Source organism: Cryptomeria japonica, chromosome 9 (assembly GCF_030272615.1).
Source record: "Cryptomeria japonica chromosome 9, Sugi_1.0, whole genome shotgun sequence".
Taxonomy (NCBI): Eukaryota; Viridiplantae; Streptophyta; class Pinopsida; order Cupressales; family Cupressaceae; genus Cryptomeria; species Cryptomeria japonica.
Genome location: NC_081413.1, coordinates 744837046 through 744856213, shown reverse-complemented (window position 1 = coordinate 744856213; position 19168 = coordinate 744837046). Strand labels below are relative to the sequence as shown.

Below are 19168 nucleotides of genomic sequence, written 5' to 3'. Positions count from 1 at the left end.
TAATGCGTTATGCTTTGCAAATGTTGCAAAATGATTATTAAACTCTTTTATCTTATTCCCAACATAAGAAAAAGTTGGATATTTTCTTCAATAGCTTCTTTTAAAAGGCCTTCTACTTGTTCTGTCAATATCCCAATAGAATGTATAATTTCTCCAAACTGGGGTTTATTTTTTACTAAATACTTGCGCAACTTAAGGATAAATTTTTTAACTTGTACGATATCTAATGCATCTAGATATCCATTCGTTCCAGTATAAATCATAGCTATTTGTTCTTCCACTGTTAAAGGATCCAATTGAGATTGTTTGAGCAATTCGCGTAATCGTTGACCTCTTGCCAATTGATCTTGTGTAGCTTTATCAAGATCAGAAGCGAATTGTGCAAAAGCTTCTAACTCTGCAAGTTGAGCTAATTCTAATTTTAATTTTCTAGCTACTTGTTTCATAGCTTTCATCTGAGCTGCGGATCCTACTCTAGATACAGAAAGACCTACATTAACGGTAAGTTGAATTCCTGCATTGAATAGATCAGCTGATAAGAAGATTTACCCGTCGGTAATGGAAATTACGTTAGTTGGAATATAAGCTGAGACATCTCCAGCTTGAGTCTCCACTATTGGTAAAGCAATCAAACTCTCTCCACCTAACTGAGAATTTAATTTAGCTGCTCTTTCTAATAAACGAGAATGTAAATAGAAAACATCTCCTGGATAAGCTTCCCGACAAGGGGGTCTTCTTAATAGAAGAGACATTTGTCGATAAGCTTGTGCTTGTTTGGAAAGATCATCATAAATGATTAATGTATGTTGTTCTTTATACATAAAGTATTCGGCTAAAGCTACTCTTGTATAAGGAGCAAGATATTGTAATGTAGTAGGAGAATCCACAGTTTCCGCTACCACAATGGTATACTCCATTGCGCCATGGTCTTCAAAGGTATTAACTACCTGAGCTATGGAAGAATCTTTTTGGCCAATAGTGACATAAACACATATTACATTCTGATTTTTTTGATTTATAATCGTATTTGTAGCTACTACCATCTTACTGGTCTGCCTGTCCCCAATAATCAATTCTCACTGACCGCGTCCTATAGGGATCATAGAATCAATAGCAATAAGACCCATTTGAAGAGGTTCATATACAGAACATCTTGAAATAATACCTAGGGTGGGAGATTCGATCAATCGAGATTCGGAAGATGAAATCTTCCCCTTACTATCAATAGGTCGAGCTAGCGCATTTACAACTCGACCCAAATAAGCATCACTTACTGGTATCTAAGCAATTTTTCTTGTTGCTCTTACGAAACTGCCCTCTTGTATCATCAAGCCATCACCCATTAATACAACTCCAACATTATCTGATTCTAGATTTAGGGCAATACCTACTATACCATCTACGAATTCTACTAATTCCCCTGCCATTACTTTATCAAGACCATGAATACGAGCAATGCCATCCCCTACTTGAAGTACAGTACCAATATTAACAACTTGGACCTCGTTATTATATTGTTCAATCTGTTTACGTATTATACTACTGATTTCATCGGGTCGAATAGTTACCATTAACACTAGTTAATTCTCTTTTGAAAAATAAGACCTACTATATTATATATACTGTTAATCAGTTATGTTTTTTATGGCTAGGAGCAAGTCGATATTATGCTCGATCATACATAAATGTAACTCGCTATTCAAATGACTATTCAGAGTTCCTAGACCTCTTTGGACAGCTTGGTAAGAAATTTGTTTTTGAACCAGTTCAATTACTCTTTCTTGTTCCAAGTGAATGGTTTCATTCTTTAAATTTTCTAATTGTTCCAAATTAATAGAAGCAACATTGATAAGATCATTTTTTTCTTGTGGTATTTGAGAATATCCATTTACCCGAATTTTGCGTACCCGCCTTTCTACTTCCCGTAAGTGAGCCTGGGCTTGCTCAAGTTGATTAGCAGCTCCTTTACATAGTTCTTCAGAACTCTAAATAGTACTCGATATTTTCTATTTATGGTTATCTAATAGATTACCTAATGAAAGTAGATTATCTATTCATAAGTTGAACGAATGGATAATCTCTTCCCAAACTGAACACGAACCTTTCGATTCATTCGGCTCTCCCGCTTGGCTTTTTTTTTACCGAGCCTGCACTTTTCGTTTGTATTATGTATAAAAATAAAATCAATCTATCAAAGACCAAAATCTACGAAGGGCTCTTTTGCCAAAAGGGATTTTTTATTATCAACAAAGTTGTTTTTTCTTTTTCTTCTTTTTTTCTTTTCATTCATATTTCCTATTTACTTTTTCTTGAATAAATTCGCTTTTGTGTAGGTCATCAGTTCCGTATTTAAACCCAAAAAATTGGATGGGAGATTAGGACTATTTTTCAGTAGATAGATTGAATAATTCCATTGATATGAATGTTCTATATAGGATCAACCTCCAACTATGCCTTTGAACCCTTCTGATATTAGCATAGTGGTGGAAAGAGTACCCAGTTGTGCTTGGACTTCAAGTAGTTTAGCTTTAACCATTCTATAGATTTTCTCTTGTTGGTTGGGATTGGTAATAAAATTTCCCAATCAATTACAAAATGCTATAGTTCTTCCATATTTTTTTCCCTTTTAGAAGTAATTCGTTGAGATCATGCACTTTTCTATCTACAAAGTGTAGTTGGTTGGATCCAGCTGGATTATTCAAATATACAACTCACACACACTCCCTTTCCAAAATAGATCAGTACACCATGCACCACACTGAGATTTATTATATTTGTTTCTAAAGTATTGGTATTTAACCTGAAACCCTCAGCCGAGGATAGGGAAATGAAAGAATCGGTTACATTTTTCATACGCTCTCCCCTCATAGATAAGGATACTTTTACAAAGTTTTTTCTCCGACTCGATCCTACTATTATTCGAATTTTGGATAAGCAAATTTCGAGTACTTAGTAAGTCCGAGGTCCCGCATAATGATAAATAATGATACAATTATGAAAAAAAAACTTTGTTCTATCTATCTACTTCTCCGAGTGTCGCAAATCTTTTTGACCAAAACAAGTGAAGTATAAGTCCACTATTTTGGATCAGCCCCTCCCCTATTGGCTGAACAAGAAAATTGATAGAGGGGGGTCTTTAAAATCCCGAAGAATATGGATTTTGGTCTCCGAGATCAAACAAATGGATTAACAAATAAAAGTGCCAGAGCTACAACTAATCCATAAATAGTTAAAGCTTCCATAATAGCTAAACTTAGCAGTAAGGTGCCTCGTATTTTACCCTTCACCTCTGGTTGTCGCGCAATACCTTCAACAGCTTGTCCCGCAGCAGTGCCTTGACCAATGCCAGGTCCATTAGAAGCAAGGCCTATGGATAATCCAGCAGCAATAATGGAAGTAGCAGAAATCAAAGGATTCATGGTAATCTCCTCTTAGGTGTGGATAATATGATAGTTTTATCTATTGATTTGATTGTTCACATTCAACTACAGAACAATTTCTTTGAAACAACTAAACTCCGATGAAATGGCATTTAAAATTATGATATTACCAATTCTCTACCCTGCTGCTATAGTCTGAGCAGCAAATGGTGAACGTATTTTTGTACCTTTGAATCCACAAGCACCGACAAAAGACTAGGAAACCGCTTGCCCCCGTGTATCTGTAATAGTAACAATGGTATTGCGAAAACTTGCTCGAACATAAATAACTCCTTTTAGTATTCGATGTTTAGTTTTAGGTGGCAAAAATCTTCTTGTAGCTCTACGTGGCACATATTTTCTTCTAGTTTTTGACACAAATTTTTTTGTATTTTTAGACACAATGCAAATCTTCTTATAATTTTTGATAAATTTTAATATTTTGAAGTTAAAAAAAAGTAATATAATATAAGAAATATATATATATATCTTATATTATAATAATTCTAAATTGGATTCCAAAATTCCTTTTAGAATTCATATCGTGATATATAATAGGAATTAGCCCTGTTTTTGTTTATGCCTCGGATTGTAACAAATTACAAGAAGGTGTTTCCGTCTACGAATTAGGAGGCACTTTTCGCAAATTTTAAGAACAGAAGAACGGATTTTCATATTTGTGGTCCTTTATTTAATGCTAAAATCTTTTTCTTTTTTTTTTATAGAGTTAATGGGCCTCAATATTGATCAGTAGTAGATATAAAGTCATCATCATCATTTCGTTTAACGGGATGTCTATATATTATACATCCTTTGCTTAAACCGTAAAGAGGTAATTCAACTGTCACTCTATCTCCCAGTACTACTCGTATTGTTTGATATCTAATTTTACCTGATACAACCATTAAAACATCTATATCGTTATCTAGATGGACTAAGAACATACCATTAGGATATGCTATTGTAACTACACCCTCAACAGTGACAAAATTCTTTTTGGTACTCATTTTAACTAGACTCCTAGTTTTTTTACAGTGATTAAAAAAGGAGGAATAGTTATTAAGTATGAAATTGATTTCTAAAAGAGAGGAATCATTTAATTATAAAAAAAAGAAAAAAGACATTTTAATAGAATTTTAATTGAAAAATAAACATGAATATGTTTTTTTTGTAAGCTATTACTACTCAATAATATTCATTGAATTATAATGAACTCCTTTTTTGTCAGCCAAATTTATGACACTGAACACTCAATAATGAGTCATTATTGACTCCTATCATCAATAATATCTTTTGTCAATATTATTGATAGCATTCCAATTATTGGAAGCAAAAATGCAATTTAGGCATTTACTTTTTGTTTTGGAGTTACCATAAAATACATAATAATTCCCCTCCTATTTTTTTTTGTCGAGCTTCTCAATCAGTCATTATCCCTTGCGAAGTAGAAAGGATTGCAATCTCCATTCCACCTAAAACTTTAGGGATCTCTCGAGAATTAGAATAGATTCTCAGACCAGGTTTGCTAATATGCTTTGAAGCGGTTATATATCTCTTTTGCGTCCTTCCCCTAGATTTTGAAGTTAAAACAAAAAAAGATTTTTTACCTTCTCGATGTTTCCTAACATCCTCTATAAAACCTTCTCGTAGAAGAATCCTTGTGATGTTCTCTGTAGTAATAGTAGCTGCTACTTGAACTATTTTTTTTTTTACCATATCAACATTTCTTATATAAGTCATTAGATTAGCAATAGTATCATTACCCATGGCGAACTAATTCTTAAGAATTTACAAGCTCAATATAAAGGCATGTTTATCTTTTTTTTAGGAATATGCCTGACATTACTTCTACATAATTTATTAGTATTTATAATACTTCAGGAGCCAATGAGATTATTTTGGTGAAATTCAATTCTCTTAATTCCTTAGTAACTGAACCAAAAACTTGAGTTCCTCTTGGATTTCCTTTCTGATCAATGACAACTGCTGCATTGTCATCAGATCGTATTATCATTCCATCACTACATTTAAGTTCTTTACATGTACGTATAACTACGGCTCTAACTACCTCTGATTCTTCCAGAGGCATATTAGGTGTTGCTTCTTTAATTATAGCATTGATAATATCACCGATATTAGCGGTGTTACAATTACCTGCTCCTAGCACTCGAATACACATTAATTTTTGGGCTCCACTATTGTCTGCTACATTCAAGTAAGTTTGGGACTTAATCATATTTCCTCCAAAAGAATTGTTAAATCAACAGAAAAAAGGTATTTCTTATCAATTCAATAATCTTTTTCTGCCAGAAATATCTCTTTGGTTCGGCATTATTTACGCAAACTAGTAATAAATTTAGTATGTATAAGCATTTTATACGCAACGATTTGAAAAGCTGCTCTAGCTATAGTCTTTGATACTCCACTTATTTCATAAAGTATTCGACCTGGTTTGACCACGGATACCCAATATTCTGGAGATCCCTTGGCTTTCCCCGAACCCATACGTATTTTTGTAGGTCTCGTTCTAATAGGTTTGTCGGGAAATATATGTATCCATATTTTTATGCCACGACGGGCATAGCGAGTAATTGCTCGTCATCCTTCTTCTATCTGCCCAGATGTGATCCAAACAGGTTCAAATGCCTGAAAAGAAAATCTACCAAAACAAATGCGATTACCCCAAGAAGATATTCCCTTTATTCTTCCCCTATGTTGGTGATGAAATTTCATTCTTTTTGGGTTCTAGTCGATGGTTGTATAATACTATTTGAATCCCATCTATATTTCAAAACTGGATATGAAAGTTTCTTCTTATATGGCTCCTTGTGAAGAATCTATGGCAAATTTGGATTCTAAATATTGAGGTCCTAGGAATAAATCTGTATTGACTCATTACACATATATATTTTATATATATATATATATATATATATATATATATATAATATGATAATACAAATACCTCTTTTATTCTATATCAGTACTACCCAATAAGTTTCTTACAGGCGAATATTAACTCTAAGATTTATGGGGTCGACTTATGGACTCCAAAGAAATTTATTCTTAATACTACTATTCATCTACAATAGAAAATTGAATAAAATAAAAATGTGTGTGTACATGACTAATAGCGCAGTACCTAGACTGAAAAAGAGTTCCTTCTTGCTCATCTTACAAATATTTGATTAGTATCAGTATTGATCGGTTCCAATCTGGTATTTGCAGAAAAAAGATGAAAAAAGGTCACAATCAATATGAAATCGATAGGACTCCATCCCTTCCATCCCATATTCTATCGTTCTTTTTTATTCATGATCTATCATTTTTATTTTGTTCTCTTAAGGATCTAGTGGATTGGAAACCATGCATGTGGAATATAAAAATATTTAGAATAATCATTTAGTCTTCCTATGGAATTTATATACAAATATGCTTGGATCGTGCCTTTCCTTCTGCTTTCAACTTCTGTACCAATCGGATTAGGTTCCTTATTTTTTCCAGGAGCAACTAAGAGTGTTCGCCGTACATGGGCTCTTATTAGCATTTTTCTGTTAAGCCTAGCTATGTTTCTTTCTTTCAATTTGTTCTTGCAATAGATTACCGACGGTCCCATCTATCGATATTTCTGGTCCTAGGTTATCAATAATAAGTTTTCATTAGAGTTGGGCTATTTGATTGATCCACTTACTTCCATTATGTTAGTTTTAGTCGTAGAAGTTTTCCCAAGAAAGTATTTAAAAATTAATAATTAGCTCCTAGAGTCACAAAAGGTATCCTTGGTTGATCTACTTCAACATCATAAGAAGGATTTTGCATGGGACTATAGATATATGAGTGGGTTAGATCCTAAAGTGTGTACCCATAGGATATACATCAAAGAAGAATGAAAACCAGTTAGATAGTCACAAAGGAGGATTAATCCCACCTTAAGAGAAATAGTTAAGGAGGAATTGCAAAAATTGTTAAATGTTGGGTTTATCTACCCTATATCAGATAGTCTATGGTTGTCACCTCTAGTTATAGTTCCTAAGAAAGGAGGTAAATGATGACTTTGTGTGGATTACAGGGAACTTAACCAAGCAACCAAGAAGGATCATTTTCCATTATTCTTTGTAGATCAAGTGTTAGATTTCTTGGTATGAAAGTAGTAATTTTCGTTCTTGAATGGATTCAGTGATTACAATCAAATTAAAATAGCTCTAGAAGATCAAAAAAACATGAAATTTATCTGCCCTTGGAGGACAATGATTACACTATTATTCCCTTTGGGTTATGCAATGCTCCAACTACTTTCCAAAGAGTTGTCATTAGCATATTCTCATATATTTCAAATGATTGCATGGAGATATACATGTATGATTTACTACTTATGGTTTGGACTTTGATAAAGCATTGGATTACCTAGGATGTAGTTACAGTTCGAGAAGGTGCATTTGACAAAATCCAAGAGAAATCATCTCTGATGTGAGTGAATTTTTAATCCACATGATTATATTCCTCGTAAACTAGATCATCTGGGATGTAGATACAGTTCGAGAAGGTAACTATGCCACCTGAAGTGTGTTCTGAGCTAACACCAAAAACTCCATAATGTTTAAAAGGTTTAATTTTTTCCACTCTTTCCTTTGCCATTTTAGTTTCTTGAACTAACATAATATTAGGTTTGTGGTCCCTAAAAAAATTATGCCAAATATCTTGTTTATAAGAGCTATTAAGCTCTCTTAAGTTCCATAACATGTTCTTCATTTCTTACCAAGGGAGAAAATTTTTGTGATGGTTCTCTGGGTTGCATCAGCAATATTTTGAATGCTTTTTTGGTCCCTATACATTTAGTTGATTTCCTACCTATTGTACTCTTTCTAGCTCCACAATTTGTCATTTCTCTATTGCTGGTGGAAACCCCAGATATCACACTTGATTTCTTTCCTTTTTTCTTCTCCACTATAATAAAAGGCCTCTCTCCATCCATATTAGAATCGTCTAAACTATGATTTTCTTTACCAAAATCTAGCCTTCTTACCTCAATATTCTTTTGGATCAACTTCCTATTTGAGCCCACTTGTTCTATATTGTGGTTTATGATAGCAAGAGAATTTGGTTTCTCTTCCCTAGAATCTTTGCTTCTAGAAGTGGTATGGTCTACGCTCTCCTGAGAAAATTTTGAATGGGAGAAAAAGGAAAAGTGGACCTAACCATCTTAGGAGTTTGTGTCACATTAGTCCAAATCGCTGAGACAACTGACATGTCATTAGACCCATTTATTTCCCTTGTGTCATTTCTTAGCTCAACAAAAAATTTGATATCGAGAGCAAAAGCCTCATTGTCCATTTTCTTTCCTTCTTGAGACACAACTTCCATATTAATGTCCATAGAATTTTGATGAATAGGATCCTCAACTTCCTGGCCTGCCATTTTTTGTCCACCAGTCAAAGCTCCTCTCTTTTCTAGATCCTGAGGATGAGAGGAGCGCTTTTCTTTGTCAATGTCCTCTTCTTGAGCCTACTCCTTTTTACTTACAATCTAGACCCTCTCCCCCCCCCCCAAAGTAGAAACACACGAAGGGTAGAGATTCAAAATCTATGGGTTGAACCCATTTCCCAAGTTTAGAATCAATGTCAATGGAGGAGGGGAGGTCAAATGACTGGACCACTCCAATGCAAATTCTGGCAAAAACTTGTCACTTACGAGCAGTTGTCATTGTATCAATAGATAAAATCTCCCCAAAGGAACTTTCTATCTCATGGAAAACATATTTTTTCTAGTATTCCAATGGAAGGCCTGGGAGTTGAACCCAAACTGGGACAACTTCAAGGATAGAGTCTAAAAGGTCTAGATTGGAGATTTTTTTCCTTAAGAGCCAAGGATGACTTCCCAATCACCCAAGGTCCACCCACTAAGACTATAGAGAGATATTCTTCACACAAGAAGGAAAAGTCAAAAAAGCCCTTCGATATTGCAGAACTGTTGACCTGGCCCCTCAACTTTCACTTCTTTTGGCAAAATCCCTAACATTCTTAATATTGGGTCTAGGACCTATAAATTTTCCCACCAGAGACAGAGCCATAAGAAATATATTGAGGTCAATTATAGGATCCATAATAGTGATACTAAACCTTCTTGAACTAGGATCAAAAGTGTTACCAACCGGAGGTAAAGATGATTTTCTTGAAGGTTTGATCCTTGTAAACACCTAAAATTGTCCTCTTTAATTAAATAAATATTTTTACTTATTTAATTATTTTATCCCGATTCTTCTATTAATTCAATAAATCTTTATTTATTTAATTAAGTCATTTAGCCTCTTCTATTACTTTTCTAATTTAAATAAATATCTTTATTTATTTAAATAATCTTTCTCCCAAAATTAAATAAATACTTATATTTATTTAATTGATCCCATTTCTTCTATTAATTAAATAAATCTTTATTTATTTAATTAATTCATTAGCCTTTTCTACCCATGACACATGCCATTCATCTCTTAATGCCTACACCACCTACCCTTTCATTATTTTATTATTTCTTCTACCTATCCTTTTGTCCTAGCAGACCATTTATCCTTTTCATCTTTTAATCTTATCCCTCCATTTCCTAAAGTGTCTTCTATATAAGAGGATACTTCCTTCATTATCAACCCTAACCAATGTGTCTAATTGATCTTATGCAATCAAGCCTTCTTGCAATCAAGCTATCAACCACAATCCATTCTTTGTTGAGCTCTTCTTCACACATAAAATTTGATAGCAAAAATATTTAAAAAGATCAATGGAGATAGGAAACAATGGAGACTGAAACCCCACTTGACTTGTGAATGGTAATATTGTTTATTTGATGATTTGCATGATATTATGTATCTCTATTGGTTTATGTTGGATGTTTCATTATAGGACTTAGATTGTTTATGGTTGAATCTTTATGGTTTTACAATAGGTTTTGATCATCATATTTTCACCGTATACAATCCCAAAAAGAGAAGACCACTGCTTAGGCTTATTAATTAAATCTCCAGCAATCTCGTTATCTTCTAGAGGACCCTCAAGATTATGGAAATCCTTCTCATCTAGATCAATCATCTTGGGATCTAGAGTAGGGTTAACCTAGACTCCATTTGGACCCTTCGGTCCCTCCCAAGAAGAAGGTCAAATCTGTAAGGCACTGAAGGTTGACCACTTGGGTCCCCACGAAGATTTTTAAACATGCATCAAATTTCTGGGTCCCCATCCTTAGTATCAACATCATTTTGTCCTCCATCTAAACCTCTAGTCTTTTGATCTGCATTAGTCTACGATCCTGATTCGTTACAACCTTCTCTCGCTTGAGCACACCCTGGTCTCCCGCTCCCACTCATTTTCAACATTTTATTTCTTATAGTACATGTTTATGTTGACTTACATGCTACATTTTAATTAAATACATTCACTCAACCATTTAAAAATATGAAATATCATTAGGAGATTTATCAAAAGACCACTTTCATTGAGAGGAATGTAATATCATTTTATCATAACATTATCATCATGGACCTTTAATCATTACTCTTAAGTCATGGAATTGGTATGATTAAGGGTGTAATTAAGGAGAACAGAACCACCACAAGTTGGCAAATTCCCTATTAAACATTATTAATTTATATTAAAGTTTATATATTAGAAAATCAAGGGAACTAAATTCTAAGCATCAATTTTCGCTACTTGCTTCTTGTAGATGGATTATTTACTTTTGGTGTTCAAAATAAGCCACACCCGGACCGATGATGGATTGGTCTAAGAGGGGCCAGTAGCTCAGTGGTAGAGCACTCCAACAACATATGGAAGGTCCTAGGTTCAAGTCCTAGCTGGTCCATGTCTCAACATGGTATCAAAGCCAGGTCCAGGCTAGGAGCCCCAAGCACACAAGAGGTGTGGCTTAAGGGGGGGTGTTGTTGTAGGAAATAAGCCACACTCGGACCGATGATGGACTGGTCCAAGAGGGGCCAGTAGCTCAATGGTAGAGCACTCCAGCAGCATATGAAAGGTCCTAGGTTCGAGTCCTAGCTGGTCCATGTCTCAACATTTACACTAGTTCAATTTACTAGACATGGATATGAACCTAAAGAAAAAAATTGAGACATTTACTCATCAAGTAGGGATCTAAATGAGGACAACACAAGCCTCACAATTTAGTAAATTTTGTATTGATGTATTTCTAAATAATGTCAATGCATATTGAGGTGTAAATGTTAGAAGATAAAAGATGGAATTCCCTGAATTTTTCTTTTTTCTAGTTGATTCTTGCAATGATATGATTAGGCGTGTACATATCTAAACCAAAGCAAAAGACATTTTAGTTTGTATATTTAGAGACATTTATAAAATCCAACCATAAACCTCCAAGAATTTAAAATAATATATATCTCCCATAACATATTTGTATCATTGAATTTTAAATTTAATATCACACTTAATTTATTTATTTTTAATATCAATCTCTCATAAATCTCAACCTTTTGAAAAAACAAATGACAATAAACATTTTTCTTTATTAAATTAAATCACTAAATACAATAATATTATTAAATATATATTTTTAAAAACATAAATACAAATGTTAAATAAATCAAATATATATATAAATAAATATAATTAAAATAACTAAATATAAATAATATTTTATTACACTAAATAATTAATACAAAAATAATATTAAACATATATTTTAATAAACATAAATAAAAACGATAAAAAAAAATATAATAGACATTAAGTTTCCACACTCTATAATTGTATAGTGAATGCGAGCTTCTGAAATGTGTGTGCTTTTTTGTTATCAAAGTTTCCAATCATGATCTATGATTCATCATGGATAGTGAACTAGAGAAGAGAATAAGTGTGAACGATCAAACTATTTTGTTTGACATAAATTTATATAACTATTTATTATTTATCAGGCCCGTAAGAAGAGCTTTATAACAGATAGACGGGCATTCGGAGCTTGCTATTGTAATAGTTTTTATAACATATACAAGCCCAAACCCTAGTTTATATATTACTTATACTGATAAGAAGAGTAGAGTAGAGTAGTTTTATTCTCCCATCACAGCGATTATAAGAGTGATTATTATAAGGCAATTCTAACAGGGATTGAAACAGATACAAGCTAAATAAACGCAAGCTCCACCGGAAGCATGATCAGAGCCTTTGCAGGTATCGTTACAACCACTGGTAAAAATATCGCATACCCCTTTATAATATCCGCTCCAAAATCCGCAGTACCCATAGTATTCATATACCATGGACTCTTATAATGACCAGAGAATTCCAAATTAGTAAATTTATTATATAAGTATTTCAGAAAATAAATATTGAATAAGAATGCATGCATCTTACCAGAAGCAAAAGCAGAAGAAGCCATGAGCAATAACAAGAGCACGAGCACGTATTTCTTCGCCATCTATTCTGAATCTGTGAGAAAAAGGTTTAACGATGCTACTATTTATAGTTGAAGCGTGATATCTCCAATTCGGAATCTGTAATGGATTATGCAAACTCCAAACTAATATTTGAATTATCCAAACTTCACATTCCAAGAGTGTTAATTGAAGCTTGATATCTGTAATGGATTATGTAAACTCCAAAATGATATTTGAATTATCAAAACTTCACATTCGCAAGAGTTTTAATTGCTACTAACATAACCCAATTTATTCATTTTGGAATCTGCGGATTATCTAAACAACCAAAGTAATCGTTGGATTATCAAACTCCAAAGTAAGCCATTTTAGTCGCTCGTTAGTAGCAATGTAAAACCCATATTTATTTATTTTGGAGTCTCCGGATTATCTAAACTCCAAAATACTCAGTTTTAATCGCTCGTTAGTAGCAATGGAAAGGCTAATCATGAATTTCTGGGACGGTATCTGCAAAGCTTCTGATAATGCCCAATGTGTAGTTTATGCCCGAAACAATAATTTAGAATAATAGTTTTCCTTTTAAATAGTTTTAGCTAATTAATTTTGAATTAATTTATTATGGAGAAAGTCTAATTTAATATAAGGGAAGTTGGGAATTATTATTCAAGGGACAAAGTATACGGAGAAGACTCTTGGAATAAGATGGCAGATAATTCTTTTACAAGTTTCATAAATAAATATTAGAAATTTATGTGTGGAAAAATAATTTAATCATTTAATTAGATTGGATCTTATTTTTCAATAATTTGTAAGAGATTGTATCATAGATAATTTGGGTAAAATAGATACATCATAATCTTTGACTTTTAGACTTGTACATTCAATTGAAATTATAGAAAATGATATTTGTTAGATATAAAACTTTCTAATAGATTAAATATTAAAGATTGATAAATATTTATGAAAGAAGTAATAAAATGAATTTAAAGTATAAGATTAGTGTAAATGGTTTTAGGTATGTTAAATTGCATATACCCCTCTATGGCTCTGCAACGCTCTTGTTTTGGCTACTGACACCCTCGTCTGTTGAATTCCTCCATTAAATGTTGGCACTCTCTGAGCAATTCTCAAAATATCCACAATCTAAACTCCTTCAAACATTTCTCTTCATCATCTCCTCATTCCAACCATGCTTTCTATAGAAAGACTTGGGAGAGCATGGGTCCTCTTCAAAGGTGCCAGACATTCAAAGGAACCTTCCCTCCTCTCACAAATGAGAAAGCAAAAGCTTGCTTGACAACTTCCCTCTTGGTTCCCTCATTTATTATTGGTCCAAACAATATCCCTGTTCGGAATGGAGATAATCATAAAGCAGCCAATTCAAATGTCTAAAGGATAGTTGTACAAATAATAAAATGAAGACGTATAAACCACACATTGAACAGAAATCGAAACCATCTTTTCCAGCTAGGAAGAAATTCGTCCGTCAACAAAAGGTCTGGGAGTGGAATCTTACCAGAGACAAAAGGGTAAGCACAGTCTTCTCCAAACCTCCTTCCTCCAGTTTTAGAGCCAGATAAACAGGAAAAGCGTAGGATGCAAACTCTTTGCATGGCTTCAGAACTTATTGAAAAAAATGCAAATGGGCTGAAGTAGAATGCTTTTTTCATTAAATGGGGTGGGATGGGTGGCTCTGAGAAAGACATCATGGAACTATGGAGATCCATTTTTTCCGGGTAAGTTATGTATTCACCCTCTTCAAAACTCTTTCTACCTTATTGAATGTATTTATTCAATCTTAAAATTTGAACTCGTGTATTGTTCTCCTATTTTCTTCAAAGCCATTAGTTTCTATAGAATAAATTGGTCCCCCAATTTTAACCCTTCTAAATATTATTTTCAAAAAATTTCGGTTTGCTAGAGTCTTGTGGGTCTCCCAATAGAATGCTAGAGTGTGGATGCTCTAATTAAAATTGGAGACTCTTTAGGTTCTCTTCTAGAGATTTATGATGATTTTCTTAATGACAAATCAGCAGATATTGTTAAAATTTATGTGGAACTTGAGATTGTCTTAGACTTTGGTAAATGGCATCAACCTATTAGCAAACTGCTAAATTAAACACCTTTTTAGTGACCTAAAACTACACCCTTTGCAATTTTGACAGCATTCGGGTCTTCATCACATTGTTTGCGCCCCTTGGCCCAATTGAAGACCTGATTATGCTCATGCACATCACAAAAGTCATTTAGCTTAAATTGCACCTCAAATTTCACCTTATGCCTACCCAAAATAGGGTAGACCATGCCATAGTCCTCCCTAAATTGGGCCCCATTTGACCCCTTCATCCTATTTTAATTTTGAGTGAGATTTCCCTATCTGTGTTGGCTCATGTTGGAAAATTATCCAATTTTTCCAATGGGCAAGTATATAAAGAGGATTTCCCCTCTCATCTGAGCATGACATGAATACAGAAGCATCAATCAACACACATCAGATCAAGCATTCAAGCAATTGAGAAACAATTGGTCTTCTTTTACCTTTGGAGCAATAGTAAAGTCAAATTTTAAGCATTGAATGATATATTATTCATCCTATCTTGTTGAAGACTACATAAACCCTAATTCCATGTAGAGGCAAGACAAAATTCACAAGGAGGTATCATAGTTCAATTGTTAATCGTAATTCAACATCTCTGTCAAAAGGAGATCGTATCCTTTTAGTCATTTCAATTATTATTTTAATTTTATGGTTAATTCCAAAACCAGGGTTTCACCTAAGGCAAACCCCTATTCCGAACACATTTCTCTTTCTTTCTATGTGCAGGAAGCAGGTACAAAGCTGCAATGCGCCACAATCCTGACATTTTCTGAGTATTTTCAGGGAGTAGGTTGCACTCAGCTTACATTGCTTAACTCTAGGTGCCCGTCTAAATCCAACATCATTAGCTTACCATTTTGATGCTTTTACCTTCATTTTTCAGCAGTTTACCTAATTTCAGCATTTCAACTTACAAAAGAGGAAACATCATCAACCCAAATTCACTTAGCATCCAGCCTTTATGTAATTTATTACTAGATCTAGTGAATTCTCTTTCCTCTTTTGGATGTAAAGTACCTAAGTGAAAAATAAGTCTAGTGGTTTTCATTCCTTGGGTGAAAACCCTAGAACCAAATATTTTTCCAGTTTACATTTTGGTGAAACTGACATGTCCTATGCTTAGTTCTGATTTTTATTTTCAAATCTAAATATTTATGCAATTTAAAAGTCAAATTTTCGTTTACAAGTTTCATTTCCATGCAAATTTTGAAAATTTAGTGGTTAAATTCATTAAAACCCTAATTTTTAATCTTGAAATTGAACTTGTGATTGGTTAAATTTAAATTAATCATTTTCATATTTCTCTATCTTCCTTAATTCTCAATTAAAAATTGCATCTACAAGTTTAGCTCAAATTTTCAAATTAAATTTTATAATGAAGTGGTTTATTTAAAAAACCCTAAATTTTTATATTTAAAATTTTGAATAAAAAGGATAAAAACTTTATTGAAAATCAAACACAAGAATTACAAAGAGATCCGGAGCCTCGAGGCCCCAGAGAAAAAAAACCACCAACCTAGCCTCAAATCATTCAACTTCAAAACCCTCTATGTCCTCAGTGAAAATCTTCTACAAGTCCTGACAGTAATCCTCGGAGAGATGCTCCCAACCTTCAACTTTCCAATCATTACCATGTTCTGAGGCCCACTTGGCCAAACAATCAGGTGCTCTATTCCATTCTCAAGGGATGTGGATGTAAGACACCTGCTCCTATAAAGAGCTGATTTGGAGAATCTACTGGACAATCCCTACCAACTGCCACTGAATCCCACTCACATTCTACTTAGTCAACAAGTTAACAACAATTTATGAATCCGATCCACAAATCACCTTCCTTTGACCCAACATGCAAGCCAGGTCTAGTGCATAGAGAATCGCAAATCCCTCCATAAAATTATTAGACTGCCATCCTTTATGCACCGAAAAGAGGAAAACAAACCCCCCCTACTATTCCAGCGGGGCCTAGGTTACCCCTAGATGAGCCATCAGTGTTAATCTTGATAAACTCATCCTGAGGGGGTATCCACCTTCCCACCCTATGCACCTTCTTCATAGCCCGTCTACCTCTCCTAACACAAGCAGAAGTCAGAGACAACTCCTACAGGCCAAGCCTACTCACAGTATCTGCCTCATCTCTACCCAGCAAAAAATTCACCTAACATTTAGCTTCCACTATCTCCCGGATCATAGCAATGATCCTATTCCAAACTTGTTGAAAAAATAATATGACCTCACGAAAGATCCTCCTATTTCTTTCGAGCCAGATCTGCCACAGAATGAAGATGGGCCTAATATACCAGATAGTATGGAGGAAGGAGGTCTAGCCAAACTACTCCAGAACTCCACTAAAGAATCCGCATGGACATAAGGATACTTCCACACCCCACACCAATAGTGCCAAATGAGCATAGAGAAGGGGCATCTGAAGAATAGGTATGAGGAGTCTTCCTCCCTGTTACCACACAAAACATAGATAGAAAGCCCCAAGAATCCTTGATTGCTGATATTGTCTCAAGTTAGACATCTATTCAAAGCCAAAGTCCAAGAAAAGCAGTTACACTTCGACCAAGAAGCATTATTCCACACTTGTTTCCACCAGTTCACCTCTCTTCCCTCAAGTTTTTGGTTCAACAATTTCCAGTATGCACTAGCCACAGAAAAAAACCCTTAGGATTTGGAGACCAAGCAAGCCCATCCCTACCCTTGAGGGATCTATAGTGTCTACTTGCCAAAATGCCATGCAACTCAGCATGCTCTTCCTCCATCCCAACAACTAGCCACTCATTAGGAGCCTTCCACTACTCCAAATCCAACCAACCACATCTATAAATAGCCTTGAAGTCACTCACCATTGACCATCCCACCTCCAAAAACCTCTGACACAAATTGACAAGGTTAGGAAACTGATCAAGGATGGGACGGTATCCATCCCAAGAGTCATTTTAGAAAAGGACCTCTTCCCCCCTTCTACAAATCCAAAAAAGTCAAGCCTTAATGAGAGAAGCTCCCTTCTTGAGAGTATACCAGATCAATGAGCCCTTTCCCTCAAGCGAATATCTAGGGATTTCCTCCATTGGGATCCTCTGCATATATTTGTTGGTCAAAATCCTAGCCCAGCCTCGATCCTACTCAACACACCACCTCCAGTATAATTTAGCTGCAAAAGCTTCCCCAAAAAGAATAGACTGTCTTAAACCAAGCCCCCTTGACTGCTTCAGGCTACACACTAGATCCCAATTAACAAGACTCCATTTGGTAGAGGAAAGATTACCTACCCATAAGAATTGCTTAGCCAGAGAATCCAAACCCTTCAAGAACCACTTAGGAGCCACCTAAAGCATACACCGATAGATCGAAAGAGCCTGAACCACTGAATGAATCAGTTGAACCCTCCAAGAAAAGGATAGCCATCTATGAGTCCAGTGATCAACCTTCGAGTGAAATTTGTCCAAGATAACCTATCACGACTCTCTAGGAGGGCTGCCAGGAGAAATAGGAACACCCAAATAAATCAAGGGCAGGGAGACAACTTGGAATCTCAAGATAAGAGCAATCCTCCTTTGAATAGGTTTAGGAGTGTTGAAAAAGAGGATAGAATATTTATCCTCATTGATCAACTGGCCTGAGGCCACAAGATAAACATCCAGGACCTTACACCGATTAGAAGCTTCTCTAATCCTAGCTAGCTCCATAAGGGTCGTGTCATCCACAAACTGTAAATGAGACTGTGGCTGCAAGTCATTACCCCATCTCCAACCATGAATAATACCCAACCCCACATTATTCTTAATCAGCCTCCCCAGACCCTCAGCTAGAAGAATGAATAAATAAGGGGAGAGCGGGTCCCCTTGGCGAAGACCCCTAGAAGCACCAAACAGCTCAGTATGGTCTCCATTTATAAGCACAAAGAAAGAAGTGGATGTAACACAACTCATAACCCACTGGATTCACTCACCAGCAAAACCAAAAGCCCTAACGATCTTCTGAAGGAAGGACCACCGAACTCTATCATGCGCCTTAGCCATATCCAACTTGATAAACATAGCTTTTTCCTTGGAGATTGCCATAGAGTGAATGGTCTCCATAGCAATGACCACACCATCCAGAATTTGGCGCCCTTCCATAAACCCACTATACTCCTCAGAAATAACCTTCCCCAGACACTTCTTCAATCTATCTACTATCAGCTTAGAGATGATCCTATAAATCACATTGCAGAGAGAGATAGGGTGGAACTGGCCTAACCGGTCAACCCCATCA

At 34.9% G+C, this 19168-nt stretch overlaps 2 protein-coding genes and 1 pseudogene across 2 annotated transcripts; all 3 read right to left on the bottom strand.

The window, feature by feature from the left end:
- Window positions 1-47: 47 nt before the first annotated feature.
- LOC131051825 (ATP synthase subunit alpha, chloroplastic-like) lies at window positions 48-1637 on the bottom strand (annotated as a pseudogene).
- Window positions 1638-3173: 1536 nt separating this feature from the next.
- Window positions 3174-3464, bottom strand: LOC131051827 (ATP synthase subunit c, chloroplastic-like). Its single transcript, XM_057986431.2, has one exon. The coding sequence runs from the start codon at window positions 3417-3419 to the stop codon at window positions 3174-3176; it is 246 nt and encodes an 81-aa protein (XP_057842414.2). The 5' UTR covers window positions 3420-3464.
- A 1822-nt stretch (window positions 3465-5286) lies between these two features.
- LOC131051830 (large ribosomal subunit protein uL14c-like) lies at window positions 5287-5924 on the bottom strand. The gene is made up of 2 exons (XM_057986433.2): window positions 5759-5924; window positions 5287-5660 (listed from the first exon to the last, which is right to left on the bottom strand). Exons 1-2 carry the CDS (start codon window positions 5922-5924, stop codon window positions 5287-5289), a joined length of 540 nt encoding a protein of 179 aa, XP_057842416.2.
- Window positions 5925-19168: the final 13244 nt, after the last annotated feature.

Bases quoted from the DNA above. Each gene is read 5' to 3' on its own strand.
- LOC131051827 (XM_057986431.2), bottom strand. From the start codon at position 3,419: ATGAATCCTTTGATTTCTGCTACTTCCATTATTGCTGCTGGATTATCC.
- LOC131051830 (XM_057986433.2), bottom strand. From the start codon at position 5,924: ATGGGTTCGGGGAAAGCCAAGGGATCTCCAGAATATTGGGTATCCGTG. The intron at 5,661-5,758 runs GTAAATAATGCC...ATTCTTTTGGAG, and splicing joins TAAATTTATTACTAGTTTGC to GAAATATGATTAAGTCCCAA.